The 27,302-nt window shown below is 36.8% G+C and overlaps 1 protein-coding gene across 1 annotated transcript; it reads right to left on the reverse strand.

Moving 5' to 3' along the window:
- Window positions 1–8,020: 8,020 nt before the first annotated feature.
- Gabat (4-aminobutyrate aminotransferase) lies at window positions 8,021–25,413 on the reverse strand. Its single transcript, XM_090401543.1, has one exon. It carries the CDS (start codon window positions 25,201–25,203, stop codon window positions 23,647–23,649), a length of 1,557 nt encoding a protein of 518 aa, XP_090257669.1. The 5' UTR covers window positions 25,204–25,413; the 3' UTR covers window positions 8,021–23,646.
- Window positions 25,414–27,302: the final 1,889 nt, after the last annotated feature.

Here is a 27,302-nt window from a genome sequence, read left to right on the forward strand (position 1 = left end):
TGACTGTATTCTGCCATGGGATTTTAACACTTAGTAAATGTATATCTTCCTTGATTTGAGGCTTTTCTAGTGAACAGTATGGCTGAACTCTTCTGTGGGTTGATTTGGATTCTCCAGTCCATCAACCGTTTCTCTAATGTTTGAATACTGTTTGGGAGTCTTTTGACAGCTAGTTTGGGGCTGAGAGATCTTGCTAATAACGCAGTATCATCAGCATATAATGCAGTGATTGTTGAGCTTGGGTTTTGAGGGATATCAGCAATATAGATAGAAAACAGCAAGGGGGGGGGGGGGTGAGACCTGCAGCACTCCTGCCAGAACCTTGCGTCTAGTTGATATAGTTTCATTTATTTTGACTTGCATGTATCTGTCTCTGAGGTAAGAGTGAATTATTTTAACTAGATTAGTAGGCATATTGAATGTGATGAGCTTGTAGAGAAGACCATGATGCCACACCTTATCAAAAGCCTTTTCAGCATCTAAAAAGACCGCAGCTGTATGAAGGTTCCAGTTGAAGCCTTCGGATATGTATTCGATCAGCCTGTGGATCTGCTGAACAGTGGAGTGGTTTTTTCTAAATCCAGATTGCACATTTGGGATTATACGTAGTTGGTCCATTTGTGATTGAAGCCTAGTAAGGATTACTTTTTCTGCGATCTTTCCAAGGTTAGCAGAAGATTGATAGGTCTGTAGCTTTCACAGAGTTGGGCGTTTTTTCCAATCTTTTTGATTGGTGTGACATCTGCTATTTTCCATGTTAAGGGGAAATAGGATGGTATTAATTATGTTGACTAGATGTACAATGGCTTTTCTGGGGAGTAGTTTAATTATTTTGTTTGTAATTCCATCTGAACCTGGAGCTTTACTGTTGCTCAGGTGAGTTATAATGTTTATAACTTCTGTTCGAGAAGTGGGTGTGAGAGGTTCTAGGTCATCTTTTTGTTGTGTTATGGCCTGCTTAACTCAGCAGTGAATCTTGTAGATGAGATTGATATTCAAATTTGTTGTGTTATGGCCTGCTTAACTCAGCAGTGAATCTTGTAGATGAGATTGATGTTCAAATTGTCATATGAGGGGTTGCATTAGTTTCCATGCTGTCAGCCAGAGCCTCTGCCTTTTCCTTGTCAGTATGGGCTATTCCTTTCCTGGTCTGAATTGGGGGTAAAAGTTGTCTTTTAGTGCAGAAGGTTCTCAGAAACTTCCAAATGGAGTTGTCTTCTGGGTTTAATTTCTTTAGCTTAGATTCCCATTCTTGGTTTCGATGTTTTTGGAGGGCTTCTCGGACTTGTCTGTTTAATTTATTCAAATTTGTTTTATCTTGAAGGGCTCTTGTGTTATGATACCTCTTTCTGGTTTTGTTTTTCAGTCTGATTAAATCCATGATTTCCTCAGGGATCAGACCACTTGGGTGAAAGACTGTAGTTTGGGTAATTGACTTTATTGCATTTTTGATTTGACTGGTAAGGTTGTTTGCAGCCAATTCTATCTCCTCTTTAGTGTGAATAGCAGGGACTGGGCCAATGTGATCAGGTAAGATTCTGGAGAGTTTGTCCCAAGATATGAAAGAGTGGGGAGGGAAGACTTGTTCTTGTGTACTAAGTTGAAACAGAATAGGGTTGTGATCGGACGAAAGTTCATTCATTGTTTCCAGCTGAAATTGGTATCTGATGTTTTTGAGGACGACTATGTCAAGCACATCTCAACTTCCAGTTGAGCTGTGATGGGTGGGCTCTGTGGGTCCAGTTACAACAACAGAATGGTGCGTTGAGTAATGGTTTAGAGTTCGACCTTTGTCATTGATTGTGGAGCTATACCAGGCTGTATGTTTGGCGTTAGTAACCAGCCATGATGACGGAGTCTGTGAAGCCGAAAATGGTGTCCAAGTCGGATACTAGTAATGGAATGCTGGGTGAATTATATACAGCATAGATTTTGATATTGCCAGCATTGTTGGTATGAACTTCAATGCCTGTTATCTCTAGGTTCTTGGTTTGGGGATTGGTCAGAACATTGTGGCTTAGGTAGTTTTTAATGTATATAGCTGTTCCTCCTCTGCTGATGGCGAGTCTGTCTGTTTTGTACATAATATAGTTCTGTAATTTGGGATTATTTACTGGCCTGAGATGTGTTTCATTTACGTATTATGTCAGGATTGTGTCTGTGAGAGAACTCTTGCAGCTCCAGAGGTTGGTTATCGAGTCCATTGGCATTCCATGCAGTGATCATGAGAGAGAGTTGGGATGAAATTTTCTTTTATTCATTATTGAGGGCTGTCAGAATTGAGTGGGTACCTTGTAGGAATCTTTTCATGGAGGACAGCGAAGGATTCGTCAAACTTAATTCTTGTAACATGGTAGCTAGTGAGGCAGTTAGTACTGATGTTAGATTTGAGCATATATGGTCATGAGATGGAGTAGCTTTTGTTCGTGCTGCCTCTGCATAAGTTTTAGGCATTTGTTTCCTTTCTTGAGTTGTCGAGCTGGATATAATTTGGACTGGGGTGTGACTTGCACGGCTGTCTTGAGCATCGCTGAAATGTGTTGGAAGGGTAGTTTTTCCTGACCCTTGGTTATTTGGGTGTGTAATGCATCCCTTGTAGTTGGTGGGGTGAGGTCCTTCAGAGTTGGTGCATTTAGCTGGAGTGGATCTTGGTTTTGTACACATGACGGTCTGGTGACCCTCGCCACATTTTAAACACCTGTAATTTGCCTTGCAAAATTTTTGGGCATGACCAAACCTTTGGCACTGCCCAGCTGTCGACTTCTTCCTTAGTGGTTCAGTAGAAATTCTGAGGCGACATATCGTTGTCAGTTCATAAATCTTTCTGTGTCTTATCAATTTCAATGAGTACCAGTGTCATTGGTCGTTTATCTGCCCTGAGCATCCTGCTCACTTTCACTGGTGTTAGGCTCCAACTCATATGATCAGCATAATAAAATTAGTTTAATCCTTTATCCAAGTGTGAGCAAACAAAGTTTGCACCTGAAAGTATCTTCAGGACTGGGGTAAGGTGGTACAACACCAGGGCAACTCGTTGCAAAGGTGGAGCAAGCTACCAACACTCCTATCTCAGTATCTCCTATAATGCAAAACACATCTTGCGGATGTCTAATGTTATGCATTAAAGGAAGGGCCCCTACCCTGACTAGTTTCGACCTTTATCGATGTCTCTCCAGGCCCAAGTGGAGATACCAGGCAGAAGCATTAGCAGGTCATCTCTACCTATAGGAGTTGCCAAATGGTGTGCCACCCTTTTTTAATAAATTACTCTGGATTTAGAGAAAGATGTTGAAAGTTTATTTTTCACTTGGTTAGAGTATAATAAAATTAGTTTAATCCTTTATCCAAGTGTGAGCAAACAAAGTTTGCGCCTGAAAGTATCTTCAGAACTGGGATAAGGTGGTACAACACTAGGGAAACTCGTTGCAAAGGTGGAGCAAGATACCAACACGCCTATCTCCACTTGGGCCTGGCTCCCACTGAAGAGACCTCAATAAAGGTCGAAACTAGTCTGGGTAGTGGCCCTTCCCTTAATGCATAACATTATACATATCTGCAAGGAGATGTTTTGCATTATAGGAGATACTGAGATAGGCGTGTTGGTAGCTTGCTCCACCTTTGCAACGAGTTGCCCTGGTGTTGTACCATCTTACCCCAGTCCTGAAGATACTTTCAGGTGCAAACTTTGTTTGCTCACACTTGGATAAAGGATTAAACTAATTTTATTATACTCTAACCAAGTGAAAAATAAACTTTCAACATCTTTCTCTAAATCCGGAGTAATTTATTAAAAAAGGGTGGCACACCATTTGGCAACTCCTATAGGTAGAGATGACCTGCTAATGCTTCTGCCTGGTATCTCCACTTGGGCATGGCTCCCACTGAAGAGACCTCAATAAAGGTCGAAACTAGTCTGGGTAGTGGCCCTTCCCTTTATGCATAACATTAGACATATCTGCAAGGAGATGTGTTTTGCATTATAGGAGATACTGAGATAGGCGTGTTGGTAGCTTGCTCCACCTTTGCAACAAGTTGCCCTGGTGTTGTACCACCTTACCCCAGTCCTGAAGATACTTTCAGGTGCAAACTTTGTTTGCTCATACTTGGATAAAGGATTAAACTAATTTTATTATACTCTAACCAACTGAAAAATAAACTTTCATAAGATCAGCAGTGATTTCTTCAGAGGTGACACCCTCGGTCACTCTGCAAAGCACTACCTTGAGATTCTTCTCACTGGGTAAAGCAAGTGTGATATGGAAGACTTTTGTTATCCATTAATCTTGTCAGCTGTCTGTAGTCAGTGACTGAGGCTGGCTGGATTTTGACTCATCTTGATTTTTAGCCTAGGAATATGAGATTTTATGTTCCCTAAGGGCTGATGCGACAGTAGTCCATTTGTCCTTGTCCCTTAGTATTACTGGTGGAACCTTTTCGGTGTTCCTTGGGACATCTAATGTTGGTATGTCTTCATCCATCTGGTCTTCTATAGTTCTTCTTTTGTTAGAGTGCTCCCCTTGAGAGATGTTTTGACAGGGGGATTTTGGTGACAGAGCAGCAATGAGTTCATCTTGTGAGATCTCATTCTCCTCTCCATCCTGATCATTAGAGTGAATATATTGTTTTATAAATCCTGGCCAGTCAGATTCTAACTTGCCTATTATGAGTTTGAGTACCTCTACGGACTGCTCCTTATTAAAGATCTGGATCTGTTCTTTGATGTTTTCCATGTCAAATTGGCGATTTCCTGCCAGCAGAAATTGGTTAATAGCAGTATAAATAATCCCACAGGGCCAGGGGCCTGCCAGCAAAGTATCCTGTAGACTGAGTTGGTCTACTAGCAAAGTCTTGTTAGAACCTACTAATTGGGGAAAAGGAGTATCAATATCTCACTTGGCCACAGTTTAGAAACGTACCTCCCTATAAAACCTTAATTCCACAACTGGTCCTCATTGCGGGTGGGGCCTGCCAGCCATTTGACCTCTTGCACATTTCGTGCAGAGGGGGAGACAGTAGGAATCACACTGTTAGCACCAGTGCAATGTGAAATTACTGAGAAACCTTGTATACAATGTAATCAGGCTCAGTCTAAAATAACACATCTGTTCTCATCAAAATCGCCATTCAAAACCTCCATTCATTCGGTGAGTTGTGCCATACCGACTCCAATTTATACAGACTACAAACGATTCACGTGTTTGTAGTCAGTATAAATTGGAGGAATATGATGCTCCCAAGTCAGTGTCTGGTGATGTGGCTGCGAGAAGGGTCTGACAGTTTTAAAAAAGCATTGTGATAAGATGCCATGTTTCAGGCCTATCTGTTCAGCAAATTGTTGATAGATTCGGTCATCTCAAGTCAACAATCTGTGATACCATACTAGATAGAAGCAAGCACAGGGAGTCAACTGCAAGTGCTACTCACAGTGGAAGACTTCCCCCCATATCACACATCCCTGTAGAGTGCTACAAAGGATAATATGTAAATATTGCCATTCGTTGGTTGACACACTGAATGGACATTGACTGGAAAACGAATCTGAACTAAAACATTCAGAACCCAAGCTCAACAACATAGGTTTCCATGCAAGGACTGCAATATGCAACCCCTTACACACACTACCTGAACCAACCAACAGCATCGTCTTCAGTTGTGCAGACAGCGTGTATGTATGGTCAGTGTGATGGTATGGTCTGATTTTTCCTGGTTTGTGGCACCAGAGGTTCTGTAGAAACACCACAGGTATTTGTGGAGTTTATGCAGAACCGATCATTATCTCTTTCTGCAAGACAATGCACTGTCATAACACTGCTGCTGTAATTGCATGGTTTGTGAACATGAATGTTGCTACACTTGACTGGCCTCTACAAAGTACCGACCTCAACCCTACCGAAGATCTGTGGGATGAAATGCAGCATTGGGTGAAGTCAAGGGAGCCTGCCCAACAACAGTCCAGAATCTCATTACATGTCTACAGGAAGAATGGTTCAAAATTCCCACTGATCTCTATTGTATGCTTGTGGAAAGCATGCCCCGTAGGATTGCTGCAGTCATTACAATGAAAGAAAGTGTTACATTAAGGTGGGCACCATGGCTGTTTGTTCCTCACACTATGGTGTCCACTAAATTCTTTCCAAGAAGTGTATATAATAAATAGATATTTTAAAAATAATTTTCATGAGTTGAAATGTATAGTCTCCTGGGGTTTGGAAGAACAACGTCTCAAGTCCCAGGAATAGAAAAATAGCATACTCGGAAACCCTCGATCTAATACAAATCTTATAGAAACTCTTATATCGAACATGTTCAACAATGGTCAGGGATATTCAGCTATTAGAGGTGAACCTACAGTGCACTGATGTTAACAGCCTATTTTTGAGCATATTGTATTGACTTCTGTAACATGAATATTTTTGGATAATATTTTTGTATCACTATGTCCCTTATGTCTGTCTGATATTCCTCACTGTCACCTCATGTCACCTTTATTCTATTATAACACTATATAATACAAAATTTTGCCCTGCATCATAAAAGTGAATGACTTACACTACGCATTATAAGTGTCATGTAACTGGCTGATCTGCTTGTTTTGTTAGATGAAAAACCTGGTTTCCAAAAGGGGGAACTACAACTTTTTTTCCCCCTTAGTTTTATTTACATGAGTAAAAAATTGTCTCATATTCTCCAAAATAGAAGAGTAGAAGGAAAATTACTGGTAAGACCTTGAAGGAAAACATCAAGAGTATAAGTGATGTGAATTCTTACAAAAATTTAAATAACTTGGTTGCAGATAGATTGGACTGGAAAACTATTGTTCATGATAGCCTCAACCTGTCTTAAGTGAATGGGAAGATGATAGCTAACACATTTTTTTGTAATGTTATTTTATTTTTATGTCAAGATCTACCTGAACTCAGATCTCCTAGTTATATCCAAGTGGGACAAGGACAACCTTGCAAACTTCAATGTCACCAAAACTCAGTCCTATCTGATCTCTCACTAGGAAGAGCTCACATCCTTCTCTCTTATCTTCAGTAATACTGAGGTATCCAAACACCATCAGATTTCTCTTCTTGGACTCACCTGCACCTCTGATTTTTCCTGGCACAACCACATTTCAATTATAGCCTCTGCATCTGCCAAAAAACTTTAGTGTATGTTTTCGTGCAAGACACTCCTTCACACCTCCTAACTATACAAAGCCCAAATCTGCCTAGCCTTGGAATATTGCTCCCATATTTGGGGTGGTGCACCAAAATCCTTTCAAAGATTGCTCGATTCTATCCAGAATAGGACAATCCAGCTAATTAATGATCCCTCTCTCACATACCCATTTCAATCCCTCTCTCAGAGATGCTCAATTTTTGCCTTGTGCCTCTTCTACAGATACTTTCATAGACAATGTTCTGCTGAATTGGCTACTATTATTCCTCCACTCTCCTCCAAAATCATTAAGACAAGAGCACTGTTAACCAACACCCTTTTACATTCCATCTTGAAACTCAATGAACGAACTTCACTGCCTCCTACTTCATTCCATTTACTTCTGTCCTTTGGAACAGTCTTCCCAAAGATTACAGCCCTCAGCTGTTCAAGCAAAATGTGAACAGATTCCTCCTTTCTTCTATTCCTCTTGCCCACACATGGCACTGATGCTATAGGTCTTGTGGCCTTTTGTGTGTGGAATGCAGAGAACTATATTTTTCTCAATTTGCTTATTATGCTTAAAAATAAGGCTGTTTAATGTGTGTGCATATATAGCTAATCTGGAAACTCAGCCCTAGATACCAAACAAAGACCTTTTCCAAGCCACTTCAGGTCTCCAGTAATTGAGGCAGTGGACTCGCACATGGGTGACAAAATTCCCTCTTCTGAGGAATGAAAAACTCCAAAGTTCTTGGGGAGGAAAACCCTGCTATCTCCATGACTAGACTGGCTAACTCATTTTTAGTTGAAAAGCCTTTATATATGTATATAGACAAAATTTAATATATGATCAACAAAATAAATAAACAAATGCAGAAAATATCAGTATTTTAATTAGTATATCATTTAAACATGGATATCATACCTTGATACATATATACAGTATTACAAAAATTAACCTCTACATTGATAAATTGCTTATACAATATATAGATATATCCACTTTCTATTATTTATTATGCAACAGATAAGTACTTCTTCAATTACACTAAGCATTATGTTTATTAACTGATTAATTTAACATCAACTGAAAAAGGAAGTCCATAAAATAAATACCTCCATTTTTCAGACAACTTTATTTTACCTGATTTCCTCTTATCCGTTTATGAAAAAAGTGGCAAGGACAAAAACAACCTGATAACTTTCTCTTGACAGGCTTTTTACTGCTAATAATTTTTTTTTGTGTGTGTGTGGGGGGGGGGGGGAGTAATTCTAGTAAGCTGTATTAAGTGTTTCACTTGAGGAAACAGATTAACATATCTTACAGAAATATGCAACATTACCAAACACTTTAAGAGTTGATGTTTAATATTATCCAATGTTAACTAATTTTTAGCTGACAGTCATGTTCTCAAAAATGGACAATGTTGCTTTGAAATATTTTTACACTAATTATATTTACTGAATGTCACTGACTGTTTTATCTTTTAGAATACATTCACACTCATCGAAGGAATTCTTTTTTCCAACAAAAATCTTCACGACTCCTAATATATCAAAAATGCTATTACACAAATGGATATTATGTTCAATTCAAGCCAAATCAAACTAAAATTAGAAGATATTACTATTAAAATTGCAGAGAACTATATTTTTCACAATTTGCTTATTATGCTTAAAAATAAAGCTATTTAATATGTGCATTATTCCAGGTGTTTACCTATAGGGATGAGATATGGATAAAGTCTAACAATAAGTTGCATGTGACCCAGACCACCTTTGAGAAAGATTACTCCACATAACTGACAGAATTAGAAATAATTCTATCAGTTATAGAATAACGGCCGGCCAGCCTGAATAAACAAAAGTATTTATTATTAACATCTGACCTCCATGGAGTCAGAGACTCATCACCTGTGCTTTAAACTGATTCAATGTGTCTACATTCACAACACACTTAGGCAATGCATTCCACTCACCATGCAAAGAACCTTCTCCTCACTCCTTTGCTCACACCCTCTTTATACAGTTTCCAGTGATGGTCTGTTGTTCTACTCCCCCCCCCCCTCTCATTCTAAGAAAAATCTCCATGTCAACCACTAGTTAAACCCATCACAATATCATTAACATACAAATTGAACAATGATCCCAAAACTGACCCCCTTCAATATACCACCAGTGACCTTCCTCTTTTGGGATACTGCACCCTTTACAACTTTCAGATATCTGACAGCAGTCACTGATTCAACTCAGAAGTCTGTTATCCAATCCCATCTGTTTCAATTTATTTAACAGCTTGTGTGGCAGTGTATCAAAAGCTTTGCAAATGCCAAGTACACTGTATATGCATCTCTCCTGTCCAAGTTATTTGTCACCTTGTTATAGGACATAAGTTAGTAAAACATGATCTCCCTTTAACAAACCCATGCTGATAACCACAGAGAATCCTAACTCTCGCCAATCTCCCCAGTACCTTCAAACACAACTGCAGATGTACAGATTGGACTATAATTTGAAGCTACAGCCTTATCACCACCTTTATGCAATGGAACAATTTTACAAATATGCATGCCAATGCTACTGCCTGGCATGCATATTTAGGGATTATTGTGATCAGTAATAATCCCTTACCAACTTATGTCTTAAGATGTGTGGTGATATGTCATCAAATCCTATTGCCTTATTTACATCAAGGCAGTGGCGGCCAGTGAAATTTTAAGTGGGGGTGCTGCCTATACAAAATAAAAATAATGATTTTTTTCCTAATCAGTAACCAATTTATTAAAAAATAAATCTAGAGATTTATTTATTAATAAATACCTCCTGCTGACTCACAATTAAGCCATTCTATCCTCTACACTTGAGTTCCTCATGATTGCACACTTGATCAGGATGAAACACCCTTATAATTGATCACTGAATACCTCAATGTCTTCTGCAGTTACCATTCTCATCCATTAACATCATTTGCCCTAATTTGCCAATTTCTGTTCATACTGCACTTTTGTTTTCCGTACTGAATCACTCTCCTGGCTTGTTCTTTACGCTCTTCATGTAACTAATTATTACCATTATTCATCTCGCACCTCCAAAGTACCTTCTTTCAGATTTCAACTTTCTATTTATTATTATTGTATTCCAAAAGTTATTCAGCCTTTTGGAATACATTCGCGCATTGATACTGTTATGTATTTCTTCGTCAGTTTCCAAGCAGCATTTATTTCCATACTTCTCAACTCCTCATTCCATGCTATAGCTCTTAGTTGTCTCTCTTAAGCTCGTCATAATCACCAGACTTATAAATCTACTTATATCTTTTCCTCACAGAAGTCTGAATATGGTTAATCACAACCCAGGTGGTCACTTCATGATCACTCTCACCAACGGGATGAAAGCGTGAAACCCCACTCATGATTACATCCTCTGATGAAATGATCAGATCTAAAACTCTCGATTCCTCGCGTGCCCTCCTTTACATGCTACCTAAGATATTTATCTCTCAAGAACTTGAGAAATTCATTTTCCTTATTCCCAAATGTATCTCTTCATTCCAATCTATACTGCCATTATATATATACATATGTTTGCTGTATTTCTGCTCAGGACACTGACTAGTCATTACTAACCAAGTTCCAACATATTGGATTAACACTCTGCAAATTTTTCATATAATAGAACAAGGGAAAGAAACAAGGACAAGAAGCTATTCCTAGAAGTTGCAAAAGGAAGCAGTGAGTAAAAGGGTAAGAAATGTTTTTTTTGCATGGAGTGGTATGAGCATGGAATGCATTGCCTGAAAGGGTGGTGAACAAATGGTGATTGAGGTTAAGGAACAGTACAATAGACTATGTTGACATCCCACAATGACTCTTGTGACTCTATGGAGGTCAAGAAAATAATTTCACTCCTACCTTATTTATCTACCCAAGTCTTGGTATACAGCTGCACATTGTTTTTCTAGACAACTTTGTTAAACGACTACATTAAGCACATTTAACATTCTCACTTATGTTATTAAGGGTATGAAAAATATACACTTTTCAAATTACTATACTTATAAAATGGCAGAATAAGAAACATTGAAGTATATGGAATGAGAGTTAAAGCTCCAATATTTAATTATGCATGAAAGAATCTTGGAATTTATAAAGAGAATGTTAATATTTGTTAGGATTTTAGTATAGCAAACATGAGACTATGATCTCATGCCTCATATAATTGTAGTTCCGCAGCAGCTGTATAAACCAATGGTAAGCAAAGTTAGTTGCAAACTGCCAACATAACATGCCATTATAAAAGTAATAAGAGAAACAAAGTGGTCAGCCAATTTAACTACCTCATGGCAAGGGGCAATTATGTTACATGTAGCAAGGGAAACAGTAATTAAACTTTAAAATTCAAAATGTTACTATTAATATTATCAGACCTCCATTATGAGTCAAAAGACTAACTATGGGGCTATCACTGAAAACTTAGGAGAGTGTGAGCTGGGGTGTTGCATTGAGTGCAAAGTGGCAAATGAATTGTCTCATAGTGGTGATTGCAGTGATAGTGAATGTTTTTCAGGCACTGAATATGAGCTGTGTATGCATGTGACACTGGCCTCTTTCTCCCCATTCTGTGAAAAAATCCACATTAATATGGCAATGATCCCTTACCAACTTGTGTCTTAATCATATCCACACTCCTCCTATTCATTGGACTCTACAAACTGCATCTCTTGAATCAGTCTTTATACTCAACATTTCAGACCAAAAACCACCTTAATGAAATCTCTGGACCCTTTGTAATATCTCTTCATCCTTTTGAAAACAAAATGACCAAATCAGTACACAGTAATCATATGCATCCTGATCAAAGCATTATATGATGGAAACATGACCTCCATGAGAGTCATGTTACTTCTATGTCAGCATTCTCTGCATCACTGCCATAATCCACTGTGTAGTTCTCACAATTTTAGTAATGTGTTCCTGAAATTTTATGTCCTTATTCACCATTATACACAACTCCCTCATATCTTCCACCTCCTCTAAGATATCCTCACCCATTTTACACTCTGCATCCTATCTTTGCTTCCTGAATTTCAAAACCATACATATTCCAACACCTTCACTTAGTCTATTCAAGTCCTCTTACAAGGATACATCTGCTTCACTCCTCAGTTCTTCCAAACTTTGCATCTACGAACAACTGCATATCACTATTCAAACCTTTCCAAATATCATTAACGTATAGGTTAGACAGCAGTGATCTCAGAACAGACCCTTGGGCCATTCCATTACCTCATCTATTCTGATTTAATTATCAACTTGTCATCTGGCAATTTATCAAGTCTTTGCAAAATTGAAATACACCACTATATATGCATCTTCCTTGTCTAGTGCATTTTCAATAAGTAGACTGCTACAGCACAATCTTCCTTTAACAAAATCATGTCATTCATTTAAGAGAATAAAGAATGCTGCTATTGTCAATTTTGAATCTCAAGCCTCACTAACCAAAACCCTTGAATAACTGCAGAAAAACAAATTGAACTGTAATTCAAAGCCTTGGTCTTATCACCTCCCTTATGAAGCAGAACAATTTTGCCCTCTTTCGACTGCTTTGGAACTTGCCATAATATAATACTCAGATTAAAAAAAAAAAAAATACATCAAAGCTGTTGTTAACCCTTGGAACTTTCAAAACACTCAATGACATATCATCAAGCCTTATATCATTTGCTGACTTCCTCACATACCTTCTGCTCATTCATCATCATTGCTTCTTCTCTTCCCACTGTTCTGTATTGCTACACTACCAAGGATGAAATATCTCTATAAACTGCTCATTTAATATCTCAACTATCCTCTGCAGTTGCTATTTTCACCAACCAGTATCAGTCATTCATAATCACTTTTTTTTTCTCCTACTGGCCATGTATCAAAAGAACAACTCCCTAGGATTTTGTTTTTATTTTTGGCCTCATTAGATAACTGCTTTTCATAATGCTCCTTTGCTAACTTTATCAAGCAAATTACCTTCACCAGTATACCGTATTCAACTGATTATTACAGCTCATCTTGTGCTATCTCGACTTCTTCCAGATAACATGTCTAATTTTTTATTTCATACATTTCACACTTATCTTGTTTTACCTCTTGATCTTTGGAATACATTCAGACACTATCTGCTGCCAAATAGTTCTCAAGTAGGGCTCAAGAAGCACTGATCTCCTTTGCATCCATTTGCTTATTCCATAATTGCAAGCTGTCTGCTGAGTTTGTCATATCACCAGTCCTACAGTTCTATATATAACCCCTTCTCACAGAAGTCACTTTGTGGCAACTGTCACCAACTGGAAATAAAAATTTGACATACCATTTATGACAACATCTGATTTGATCAAATCTAAGACCTCTGATCCTTATATGCCCTCTGTTATGTACCAGTTGTCTTTCAAAAAAATTTGTTAAATTCATTTTCTTTGTCCCCAGATGCCATCTTTTCATTCCAATCTATATTACCATAATTGAAATTCCATTATGATAATCCTTTTATTATTCAGTTTTCAGGCTGATTTGCCTGTATATTTCCTTCTCACTGCTCTCCACATCACAAAATCTATGCATCAGTTAAATATTTCACCCTGTCCGCTTTTCCCTCAACATATCTCAAAACTAATACTACTATTTCCTCTTTACCTCTCATATTTTGGATGGGCTACTAGTTGTGGTAGTGGTGGACAGTAGATGGCGTTGATGGAGATGATTCGTAGTAGAGGTTCGGTGTTGTGGTTGAGACAGTTGTAGGTGTCCTCCTGCGATGAGTCTTCGGACTCCTTTGAGGTGTCACGAATAATAATAATAATCAACAGCACTCTTCTTTTCTGCTCTATATGTCTTCAGGAAAAAATATATTCCTCCATTTCTATTCCTATCAGGACATCCTCATTCAACCACATCTCACTTATTCTGACAATTTTGGGATGAATAAACTTTTTCAAAACAGTTTCATCTCCCTTATTAAAGATAATTTGGCATTTGTAAATTATTATAATAGCTCATTGCTGGTTCTATAGTAAGTCCCACTGACACCACTTCTCAGCTATGAACTCCTGCATACCTTTCCCTGGTCATTCCGTTGTCACCCACCAATCCTACTATGCTCCTCAGACACAAATGCTTTCTCTCCACAAATGCACATCCCAGGCCATCTCAATCCTTTATCTATTCACACATTCACTTCTGCACCCAACATCTCCACTTCTCATGCAGTATCACCCTGACCCCCCCCCCCCAAAAGAGCAGAAACAAGGCATTTCCCCATCTTGTGTTCCTGTGCTCTCTCTCCCTCCCTATACTCAAGATTTCACAATACTTGAACATTTGTTTCCTCATTGCATCTTACTATTTCTTGCCTACAGCAGTAATCCAAATTGCTATTGTAGTAATCCAGATTGAGTCCAATATTGTAGTAGTCCAGATTGAATCTAGATGCTAGTAATCCAAATTGAGGCATGCCTAACATGCCAGTCTTCATTAATTATATTAATTTAGCTAAATTTTGCAAAATCAGAGTAGTAGTTGTATTATATTATGAAAAAATTGTGTTCAGTTCTAATTAATGTCTATATTGCATTTCAGATAAACCAGCTTTCATGTAGATCCAATATGTCAAACAATGATTTATCAAATATTCAAACCTTGCTATCCACATGTGATCAGCAACAAAGTGTTACTTTGCACTACTGTGTAGAACTAAGCTTGCATGTGTGTGTGTGTGTGTGTGTGTGTACACGCATGCATGCTATGAGTTGCAGCTTACCAAGATTCTATAGAATAATTTAATAACTTGGCTGTGATTTTGAAATTCTTGACAAAAAATATGAAAATCTTTATAAAGATTTTCAATACTACCAAAAGGTGCTAATAATGGACTGGTGAAATTCAATATAAGCCTCTGGGTCATGGTATAGCCTCTCTTTCCATCCAAAGGATTCTAGTAAGTACAACAGGTATTCCCACTGCAAAAGGATACTGCACTATCTTAGAGGATATGCCAGCAAAGTTTGATTCTAGTCACGAAGTAGAGAAACTTTTTCTAGGCCTTTTTTTCAGTTGGATCCTCTGTTAGTTGATCTTTGGCAAGGGCATATAAATTTTTTTCCCTCCTGGAAGCTCAGGCTTCAAGTTTCACAAATGAAGAAAAATCAACCATACAAGTAATTGTTTCAGATAGCAATATATAGTGTTAGGCAACCTAAGATGGTAGATGTCTGTTGTACTATCCTCCCTGGAATGCTTTTGCTTCTCTGATAGTCTTGGTCCAGCTATCAGTCTATAACAGCCTTGCCTTCTCCCTTTGGGGAATTAAAGCATTAGCACAAAAAACACAAATTTTGTAACAAAACAGCTTCCCTTTTTAAAATCATCATCATCAAAATCTCCATGGAGTCACAAGGTTCATTATAGGTGGTTTATTCTGGTTCACTGATCATAAACTTAGTTCCTTCTCAGAAGTATAATATGCATAACTGATTTTTGTTCTATGTTTCGTTTTTCTTTCAAAAAAAAAATGAAATGCATCTGTTCATTATTTTTTAATTAAGAAAGATTATCTTTTCATTAAAAAAAGTATCAAATTGTAATGCCTTGTTTATTGCTAACATGTATAAAAGTCGATGCAACTTACTGGCAATTAATGTGATTACATTTTAATCAAATGCCCTATTACTACTTACAATGACATTAAGGACATTTTCATGTTACTATTATATTAATTCATTCAGGACTAGAATGATCAAGTCTGGACAAACTTGAAAAATTGAGTTGAAGCATGATGGAATTAATTTATAAAAGTGCAGCCCTTCCTTTTTTGTATGTGGGTGTGGGGGAAGCGAGCATGCCAGTACAGCCAACAAGTTTTGAAAATGGTGTTGACTTTGTTGGCCTGGCTAGCCAAGTTGTTAGCATACATACTCTTCGACCAACAAGTCATGAGTTCAAATCCCACTGCTCTGGACAAGCTTGTATAGCTCCTTGAGTTTATAAGGTTTTTTAATTCCATGCATGAATAAATCAAAAAGTCCAAATTGATTTGAGTAATGACAATTTTAAACTCTAAATATGACAAAAGAGACATCCTGCTAAACTGAAAGAAACTTTAATCCACGTAAAATTACTATTGAAAACCAAATATAAAATTATAATATTTCAACATTACAATACCTTTAAATAACTAAGAATATATAATTTAAAAGTTATACAACAAAATAACACAGAGAAGCATTTTTCATACTGAGATCACGGATATTCCAATAAGTCTGCAAGTTATCTGAAATTGCAATAATACTTTTTATAATATTAAAACAGTAATAGCATTTTTAAAATTTAAATTTTATATAATGTCCCTCTCTAAATAATTAGAAAATAAAGTGTACATTCATTTATAAATATAAAAAATTCTCCTTAAAGGAGTATTTTTTTCAAATGTAAATAATCAATGCACTTTTGGATCTCTACAAAACAGTAATTATATTTTATATTTACAATTGCAATACATTAAAATATTACTTAGATTTTTAATACCCAATTATGAATAGTTAAGAAACTACCATTTTGTACCAATAATCTCTACATCTCAATTAAACCTGATAATAAAATAACTAATAAAAATTTCAAACAGTCCAGTATTTAATATTAATACTCTGCAAATGGCAGGTTCATTAGTGTTATATCCTGTATTATCATTATTAGACCTCTAGGGAATCAAGGACTCATCAAGGGAGGCCATATATCTCCTATACCAGCTCATCATCATTTATTATTTTACAATTATAAATAGGGAAACCAATCAAAACAAATAAGTAGTCTATGTACACTAAGATAGGACTTGGAGGTTATGACGTGAAGGAAAACTAGGCTTCTCTGTCATATGTTAATTGACGGATCTCTGATGCAGAGAGTTGGGGAGAAACAGGGAGAATATTGCTGATGATTTCCAATATGGAGTTTGGGATCTGCCTCTTTTTCCATTTGTAGGGGGCATAGAGAACCAGAGCATCAAAGGGTACAGAGGGTGGTCTAAGTTGGTGGCCGAGCCCTTTTATTTGGTTTCTTTGAACAGTGCTGACTAGAGGCTCTTACTGGGTTTCGTCTAATATAGTAGAGTTGGGAATATGGTCTTCCCAGGAGTAATCCAGGATATTTCTTAGACAAGTAGTTCCAAAGCTATTTATAATACTGGTTGCTGCTTTTGTTGAGATGTTCCAGGTCTGGGAGCTATACAAAAAGAAAAAATGGCTGGTGCACTTGTAAAGACGAATCTTTGTCTCCTTTGAGTTGAGGCTCCACTTCCATACTTTATTAAGACTTCTGTGGAACTGTGGTGCTTTCTGTTTACTTGTTTTAATGTCTGTTAAGGAATATGAGATGTGTGATCCAAGGTATACAAAGTCCTCTACTTCTCCAAGGTGATCATTTTGATTTTTATAGATGTACCCATCTATCTAATGTTTTAATATCTTTGCTTTTTGGAAATTTATTTTCAGTCCAAGTATTTCTCCTAAGGCTGTTGAAGTGGTTTTGGGCATCTGTAATGCTGGAGTCAATGAGGACTATATATCTGCAAAGCTCAGGTCTTCAAGGTTCATCTGTATATATGGGTCTTTGATAAGGATTCCAGATTTAACTTGCATTAATTTAAAAATATAGTCAATCACTATGATGAAGAAATATGAGGCCAGAGTATCTCCCTATAAGACTCCTGTGGTGATGGGAAAACTGTCTGTTTTGTCTCCATTAACTAGTACTGTGGATTGATATCCCTGGTAGGGTAACTTGATTGCCCTGATAAGTTTAGGCAGAATGCCAAAGTTTGAGCATTTCCCATAGCTCTTACCCTCTCATACCTTCTCTTAATTTCTTTTCTAGATTTTTCTCTTGCAGCTGTGCAAAAGAAAAATCTAGCTCTCATCCAGTTCTTAACCACACAAATTTAACCCCCACAGTTGCTCCCTTGTCCTCTCTCCACTTCTATATAATGAAAAATTTCATCAACCAATATTCTATAATGCCCTAGCATAAGTTTATGGACATCATATTGCCCCCTCTTTCTCCTATATACCAGTGTCTGCAGCCCACATACTCTCAATCTAGCCTCATAATCTACATTCCATAACCCTGACATCTTGGTAACTCTTCTTTTCATCCTTTCCACAGCTGCTTTACTTCATCAGAACCCAAGAGTCCAAATCTGCACTAAGTAGTCAGGTGCAGTCGTATCAAGGCCTTATAAAGAGACAAAATGACTTCTATATCTTTGCATATCAATGTTTGTTTCAACATTGCAATTATCCTGTGGATTGTATTTGCAATTTTTGCTATATGATCCTTGAACTTAAATTCCTGTCCAACGTCTTTAGCCTCATCAGTTACTCCAAGTATAATCCCACCCGTATAATACTGATGGCATCAATGGCAGAATCATTTAAAATGACAATATTAGAAAGGACTTGACATTGTTAGCATTCAAGAATGTGTCAGCAGAGTTAATCTAAGGTGGTATGGTCACTTAAATAGAATGGGTGAAGGAAGATTAGCAAAACACGTGTTTGATGCCAAGATAGCTGGAAAAAAGACTCAGAGGAAGACCAAGGTCTAGGTGGATTGATTCGGTCAGAAGTGCCTCAGAAGCACGGAATGTTGGATATGACAATATTGGAGTGCTCACAAGTAATAGATTGATTTGGAGGAAAATTGTTAATAACAGATTAATAATGTAAACTTGATCATAGTATGCTGTCATAGTAATTTGAACACCCCTTGGGGGTACATATCAATAAATTGATATAATATGACACTAGCTATCTCATTACATCAAAGTGCATAAGTAGCATCTCTGATTGTGCTGCCTATCTTTGCATCATTGGAAAACAACTGAACTTGTCCTGTCAGGCAATCTCCAATATCATTGATATACAGATCAATGGACCAAGGACTGATCCCTGGGGCACACCACTGGTCACCTTAAATCTGGCAAATTCATGCCTAGAATTGAAGTAATGACCTCATCTAATCATGCTACTATATACTAAACTATACTTTAGTTCAAAAAATTAAATTCATCATAAGTCAACTCTTGTTAAGTGCATAAACAAATTAAATTATTCCTTAGTATTTGATTATGCACTTACCAAGAATTCAATTATGACAAATTTAACTTTCTGACAGATGGTATTTAACAGATGGTTTCTACCCTCTTATGGTTTCTTCCTAGTCTCTGATGAGAACCTGGCTTTATATAAAATATGGATTGAACTGTGGAAAGGATACAAAGACGGATGACAAAGATGGTTTCAGGACTGTACAAGGATAGTTATGAGGATCGGCTGAGAGAATGTGGACTGCAGAGTTTGGTGGATAGAAGAAGGAGAGGTGATATGATTGAGACTTTTAAACTGTTGAGAGGTGGTTACAGGGTTGACACTGGGGAGTTCTTTCGCTTGGTTGATCAGCGGGAAGGAGTGATGACAAGAGGCCATCACTGGAAGTTACGAAAGGAAACTGTGAGCAAGAGGGTAAGGAGTGGTTTCTTTGTGTGGAGGGTGGTTGAGCCGTGGAATGCATTGCCTGATGGAGTGGTGGGAGCGAGAACGGTCAGTGAGTTTAAAGAGTGGTATGATAGACTTTGTGTTTCTCAGGGGTGGACCTCCCCTCGATGAGTCTTGACAGACTTTATGTCTTAGGAAGGACCTCCCTCGATGAGTCTTTTGACTCCTTGGAGGCCTGAATAATAATAATAACCAACAGTTCTAAACAGCTGTCAGGACAATGAAACCAAATTTAAGCTAGTGAAAAGCAAATATATGGGCTTCTCAGCAGAGTCCATATCTTAAGTAGTGCAAACGAAAGCAACTCTAAAGCCACAGATTATCTTAAATTTATCAAAACTTTTCAAAAGTTTTTCTATATTTGGCTTTATATAAAATATGGATTGATCTATAATCTCCTCCATTTCAATATCATGTTATTATGTTAACAAAAGAAACAATTTTGAAAATAAAAAGCATTCTTTAAAGTGGTGTTAACATAATAATTCTTTCCCACCAGTGATTTTCAACAAGAAATTACTTCTTTTAAAGTTAATTTAAGACAAATCACAAATCTAAATTATATGGATGTATTTTTTCCCCTGCAATAAAAAAAAAAAAAAAAAAAAAATTGTTCACTTGATTACAGTTCTGATTTAGTAAAATAATGTATCATATCATTTGTATTTATCAGCATAATAGCAAAATTTTTTGCACTTGTGCTAAAATTGGATTAACATACTGACTGCATTGAGTTATTAATTAGGTCACATCATGTAACAATGGTTCACAGTTTATTATTAAAAGATGCAGGGAGAAAAAAAAGAATACCTGCTATATTAAAAAAGAAAAGCTCTTTAGATTATTATTCGTAAGAAGCCACAAAGCAAAAGATCACATGCAAATGCCAGTTAGAAAAAATCAAATCATGCCAAAGATCTCTCTCTCTCTCTCAGATTTGCTTATTCACCTTCTATTGAAAATAAGTTATAAAGGCTGATAAACCTGTACACAGATTAATATTTGAACCTTGGATTTTACAAATCAAAAGGACTCATGTTGCACTCTCCTTCCAAGTGTGCCAATTGAGTTCAAAACTGAACAGATTTGCTGTCAATCTCTTATATGATGAATCAGATTAGCAGTCGACAGTCCACGCAGACTGAGCACCTACAATAACTGAACAGTCTTAAATTCACTGTTGCTGCACTTAAAAATCCTCTGCATGAAAACTATTTGTGCTCTTCAAAGGACAGCCCCCTATTCTTGTCCCAACACTTTATATAATGAATAATTTCCTAAGCAGCTCTTTGCAAACAGTTATTAGAGCTCCATGGAACCAAGACACACCATATACATACACAGCTCAAACTATGCCTTAAACTCATTCACTGTTTTTCTTAACAAAAAAAAAAAAAAAAAAAAAAACCTGTTCCTCATTCTTTCCCACCACCAACTTCAAGAAAGACTTGTTCTCCTCCCCCCATTATATGAAAAATCTCTTCCACCTAAATTCAATAAAAACCACTAACATCTCAATCATATCTCCTTCCTCTTATATAAGCTCTATAAATTGCATGCCTTCAATTTATTCATGTCTAACATTAGAGAGATTGGAAACCATCTCACACAATTGTTTCTGGACCCTATTCAATCTAACTGAATAGTGTCTAGAACCCTCATTCCCATGTAAGCCAAGTGATCATTATTATGTTTCAATTATATTGGCCCCTTTCCTTCTACATTCCAGTCTCTGCAGATTGCATTCCTTTATTTATTACTTTCTTCTAGATTTTCCAGAGTTTACTCCCTCTCCCAAAATTCAGAAGATCAAATCTGTCCATAGATTATATTAATAAATAGAAAGTTTAGTTTCACATGTGATTGCATCCCTAAAGAGAATTTCTGGTGCATTCAGATGAATGCATATATTTTTAACTGCATGCTGTCTGCTTTTGTAATAGTAGCCACTGACCAAATTTACTTTTTTGTAGTAAGTATAATTAGATATAATAATAATTTCTTTTCTTCCTAATTTTTAAAATTGGAGCCTTCAGATTAAAAATATAATGTTGAAAACAATGATTACATATCACAACATAATTCATAATCACAAAGTTACTATGACTGCTTGGTACCACAGAACTCTTGTTTATTTACACATTATTTAATAAATGTGCACATTCCTTAAGAAATTTCAGAGGTGCAAAACTAATTAAATCTGATTCAGAAAAACCACAACTGCAACAAATAAATTTAAATATAGATGACAAAGAAAGACATCAGTAAGAAGAATTACAAAGAACAAGAAAGACAGTGCTGCAACACAATCTCTTACAGGAAGTGAATTACTTGTTTTATTGCTAAATGTTAAACAGAAAAATAAAACATTACTTGTTTCTGAAGTTCAGTTATATATGAGTGTGTGTGTGCCCATCTACTGATGGTATTGATTCACCCATCTATAATTAACCAAAGCATCCTCTCTTGGAATACTAGAAACTCCTCTTCATACATAGAACACTGTCTATTTTAAGCCCAGTATAGAAACCTCACACTCCATTAACACTTAATGGTCAGGTTTAATGTCTCCTCTTCATTAACAACTCACTTTGACTTAATCAAGAAGAAATTCAGCTTGGATATCCAGCCTTGCCCAATTTCTATTCAGACATTTCAAGAGAAAGTTCTAAACTACCTTCTGCACAGACCTACTATGTGGCTATGTTATGTATATTGTTCTTCATTTGGCTACATACCCAAGACACTGATATTTTAACATATATGAACATCACACGTACTAATTCATTTTAGAAAAAACAGCAGTACTCACTTTTTGAGATAACTTGAGTATATGCCAACCAGATGGATTCTTGGCATTTTGTTTATAGAAAACCCACCCCATAGACAGATATACCAACAGTAAGGCATCAAAAAAACGTAAGTTAACAAAGTAAAATAGATTTATGATAATTCCCTCACTCTCAAACCACATATGCCATACCTTTTTGGTCAATGGCTTAGGCCTGATTCATCAGCTATGCTGTTCCCAAGCCTGGATAAAATATGGGGATTGAGATGGTGCCATACCTCCCCATAAAAGGGGCTCATGGCCGTTGTATCATCATATGAAACAAAACAAAAAAAAAAAATAATAATAATCAATGGCTATAATCCTCACCTGGTCAGAAAAGTAAAAAAATACTGACTCAGATATGCCATGAATATATTAATGGCACATCTGAGAAGTTAGCAAAAATCCTGAAGAAACGGTCTGAAGAACAATTGGCTGTTTGCAGTTAGAGCCAAAACATTTAAGGTTAAAAGGCATTGTCTGTTAACAGCATGTGTTCTAGCTGGTTGGTCATTTTGTGGGATGAACAACTTAAGTTCCAAGAAAGAAAAACTGTCACATCCATATGCGACTGGTTAGCTGAAGAACTACAAGAATGGGAAACCTACCATTTCTGCCTGAGGGAGCTAAAATTACCTTAAACCGACAAGCTCTCAAATTTTCTTCATATCCTAAACAATAGGTTTAAATATTTCATCTTACTTCTTTGCAGGATACTATTGCAATGAAAAGCTGGATGCATATGAAATTAAATAAAATAATAAAATAAGATTACAAATTCTTTAAGGTTTCATATTATTATAGTTTCTTCTTAATGTTTACTATGTTCATAATTAATAAAAGATTTAAACAAACAATTACTGGATTGATTCTTTTACAAAAAATTACTTAGATTAATTTTCTAAATTTAATTACAAACATTTCTTTTGATATATATGTTTCTACTTATAAAAGTGTTCCTTTTTCTATCACTTTCAGAAGCAATAAAATATAATAAAAACTTAAAATTGTACTCCCCCTCCACAGAGATGGGCTTGACAAAATAACTCTGATGGAGTTCTTTCAGCATTTATGAATAACTTAGTCCCTTAGACAAAACTTTATTCAAATTGTCTAACAAAATACTAGCATGTTTAACTTCAAATGTAAGAGCTGTTCGAATTCTTAAACTTCTTATTCCACTACCTCCACAATGAATACCTTTTAAATGGAGAGCTCTAATAGCTTTATCTCTCATATCAGAATTCTTAAAGTCTATAGCACAGAAAGTTCCTCTTCCCCTTGCATTCTCTATTAAATCTGGATATTTACTTTCAAGTTCTTTAAATCCAAGCAATATATGTGAGCCAGTATTTTTTACATTATCTAGTAAATTTTCCTTTTTTACAATGTTTACAGCAGCTTCTAAACAAAGAATTTTTGCAGGATCCCCAAGCCAAGTATTGAATATCCTATATCCCTCTTTTGGGCGAAAATCATCTTTATAAAAATAACCTCCTGTTAGCATTTTTTTACTAAAAGTGACTATATCAGGAGGATTATCAAGATTCCAGAATTCATGAGCCCAAAATTTTCCTGTTGGGCCCATGCCAGTTTGAACTTCATCACAAATAAATGCCACTCCCCTATGGTCAGCCAACTTCCGCAGCTGCCGATAAAAATTATCAGATGCACGATTATCTCCACCTTCACCCTGTATTGGTTCCACTATTAGTCCAGCAACTGGTGTGCCATTCTTCTTATACTTTTCGATAAGATCCTCCACTTGTTCTAGACACTTGCTATCTTCCACTTCATTTTCTTTAGTAAATTGTTCAATTGGAAATTTGTAATGTGGAAAAGATGCAATTGGCCAGTTGAATGCTGGAATATCCAACTTATGGATTGGTTTGGAATGAGTGCAAGTCAGAGCTCCAAATGTTCGTCCATGAAATCCACCCATAAATGAAAGAATGGTAAGGGATGGTGCACCTGGTGCTTTGTTCATAATACTGCTGCTTAATTCTTCATTGCTGGGAGCTTTTCCACCTCTTTCTTTAGACATATACCACAAAAATGCAGCTTTAAAGGCATTTTCATTGGAACATGATCCACAAGCCATAGTTTGCACTTGGCTCAATCCAGGCGGAGCTATGTTTAACAAGGCTCCTTTTAATCTTTCTGCAAAATCTACAGGAGGAAGAATCCCTAGAGCTGGGCGATTAACAAAAGCAGTGATCATCCGAGGGTCGCCCACTGCTTTTATTAGTGCTGGATGGTTATAACCGAGCGGCAGAGAGGAAATCTGGTTGTAGACATCCAAATATACGTTACCATCAACATCACACAAATAATTACCGATTGATTTACTGTAGTCAATAAATAGCTGCACTGCTCCAGTATTCTGAATCGTACTGAGTTGCTCAATCAGCTGTTTTGATTTAGGTCCAGGAATTTCTGTGGTAATAATACGCGGAGCGGTTGGCTCTTTCAAGTTGAACAGATTTGCTGATGAATACGACCTTCTAAACTGAACCCTGTTCTTTGTCCCATAATTCTGAATGAAAGATTTGCAAGTCTGGCTGGTTTGCTTACCTCTTAAAGCAAACAGGTTACCGCCGTACAAATTTTTCAAGAGAAATGCCATTATAATCAAACAGCTGATACGTTCACGATAACATACACCGCCACACGCGGGAACCCATACTCAAATTGTTCCACAGCAATGTTATTTAGAATCCACAATTTTATTCACTAGCAAGATACCTTTTCTGTATGCGCTTTTAAGTCGAAAACATCCTATAAGTGTATTGTTGATTAATTAAGGAATTTTCACAATATTACAAACTGACGACAGAAAAACAACTTACAGCCCGTGCGTAACAGCAACAGTCTGGGAATCAAAACGTCGATGACAAGTATACTTTCCTGACATGTGGATGTGAAGCCAAACAATTGTGCGTTTGGTAGAGGGCGCTTTCATTTTCGCAGCATATCTGCATGATAGTTTAACACGTTCATTGCCAATCACGCGATATGAGTTCTCACCAAACGACCGATCACGCGTTATCGTGTGGACGTCGCTAACTAAATAAAAAAGTAAAAAAAATTTGGCCACCACACGAAATTCCAATTTTCAGCTTGACAATGAAAGTGTTAACAGCCAGAAATATCATGAAACAATTAATGATTCTCAAAGAGTTATGAATAGTGTATTATATCCAAATATAATCTCTGACTAGGAGGTGGAGAGGATCCAGAGGCGAGTGACCAAGATGATAGCAGGTCTGTGGAATGAACCGTATGAGAACAGGTTGAGGATTTGTGGGTTGCAAAAATTGGTTGATAGGCGGAGGAGGGGAGATATGATTGAGACATTCAAATTACTGAAGGGTTTCTATAAAATTAATTCAGAAGATATTTTTGAGAATAGGGCTGGTTGTGGGAGGACTAGGGGACATCCATGGAAACTGGGCAAAAGTGTGGTTAGTAAAGGTGTTAGAGCTGGGTTCTTTACTTTTAGAGTATTGAATGAGTGGAATGCGCTCCCTGAGTCTGTGGTGGATGCTGTGACAGTGAATGAGTTTAAGGCGAGGTATGATAGATACTGTATGAATGTCAAATAATTGTGATGAATATGATTTGGGGCCTCCCTCGATGAGTCCAATGACTCCCTGGAGTTGCCCGTAATAATAGTAATAATAGTAATAATAATCTCTGACTATGTTTATATAAGAAGATCAAAATAATTACCTTTCGTGCAATTTCATTACAGCTAAGACTGTATATATAAAGGTATAATAAGAATAGTTTTAACTTGTGTACCTGAAACAAGAGCTGAAACAGTTTAGATCAATCAATTAAACACTACTACAGATGTGAAAACTCTTAGGAAAATTGCAGGAAAACAAAATCAGATCAGACATATACAAAAAACTGCGCCTTTCATCTAGTAAATGAATAGCTAGCAAAAAAAAAAAAAAGAAGAAGAAAAAAGGAATAGCAAAAGATGTGAACAGAATGCAAAAGAGAAAAAATAATCACACAAATAGAAACTGAATACTAGAAGACCACGAAAACGTGGAATTGCAATAAATATTGTTGCACCATGCCTGAGACCATCTAACTACTAAAATTTTAATCAGTGTGGGCACTCAGATAAATTTCATCACCATCAGTAGTTAAGCTTAAGCTACTACGACATTGCAAGTATCCTTGGATTTCGTAACCAGAATTCGAGGATAAGGTGGTTTAGCCATACTCCTATGAGTATTCTTTTGTCTATAAATTGCATAAGTTCAACTGGCCGGTCTACCTGATTGCAGAACGATAAACCCATGTTTTCGGAGTGAAAAGTCATTCCATCTCCACATTAGACCAGTTAATTCACCTCCAGTTGAAATGCTATGATATAGTTCTTCACATCTTATGCAGGATTCCAACCCAAGTTTTCCCAACCAAAGAGCTTCATTTGTACCGAGTCTGCTACAGAGGCTCAGATAAATTTAGTAGTTATAATACAGGGACTACTCCAAGTTTATTGTCCTAAGCAAGTTCAGAAAACACTAATACTGGGGGGAAAAAAGGTTTAAATGTAATTTTGTTCATTCAGAAATTCGTTATAAACAGAATAAAGAACGTAGTCGTACACATCAGATTATAAATCACTGTGCCCACATGCACATTACAGATGTCACTCCTCCTGAGTGCTCAAGCTCTCTGAACTTATCACATTTGGAATGTCAA

Source organism: Typopeltis vanoorti, chromosome 12, assembly GCF_054136105.1.
Source record: "Typopeltis vanoorti isolate ZY-2024b chromosome 12, IOZ_Tvanoo_1.0, whole genome shotgun sequence".
NCBI classification, from domain to species: Eukaryota; Metazoa; Arthropoda; class Arachnida; order Uropygi; family Thelyphonidae; genus Typopeltis; species Typopeltis vanoorti.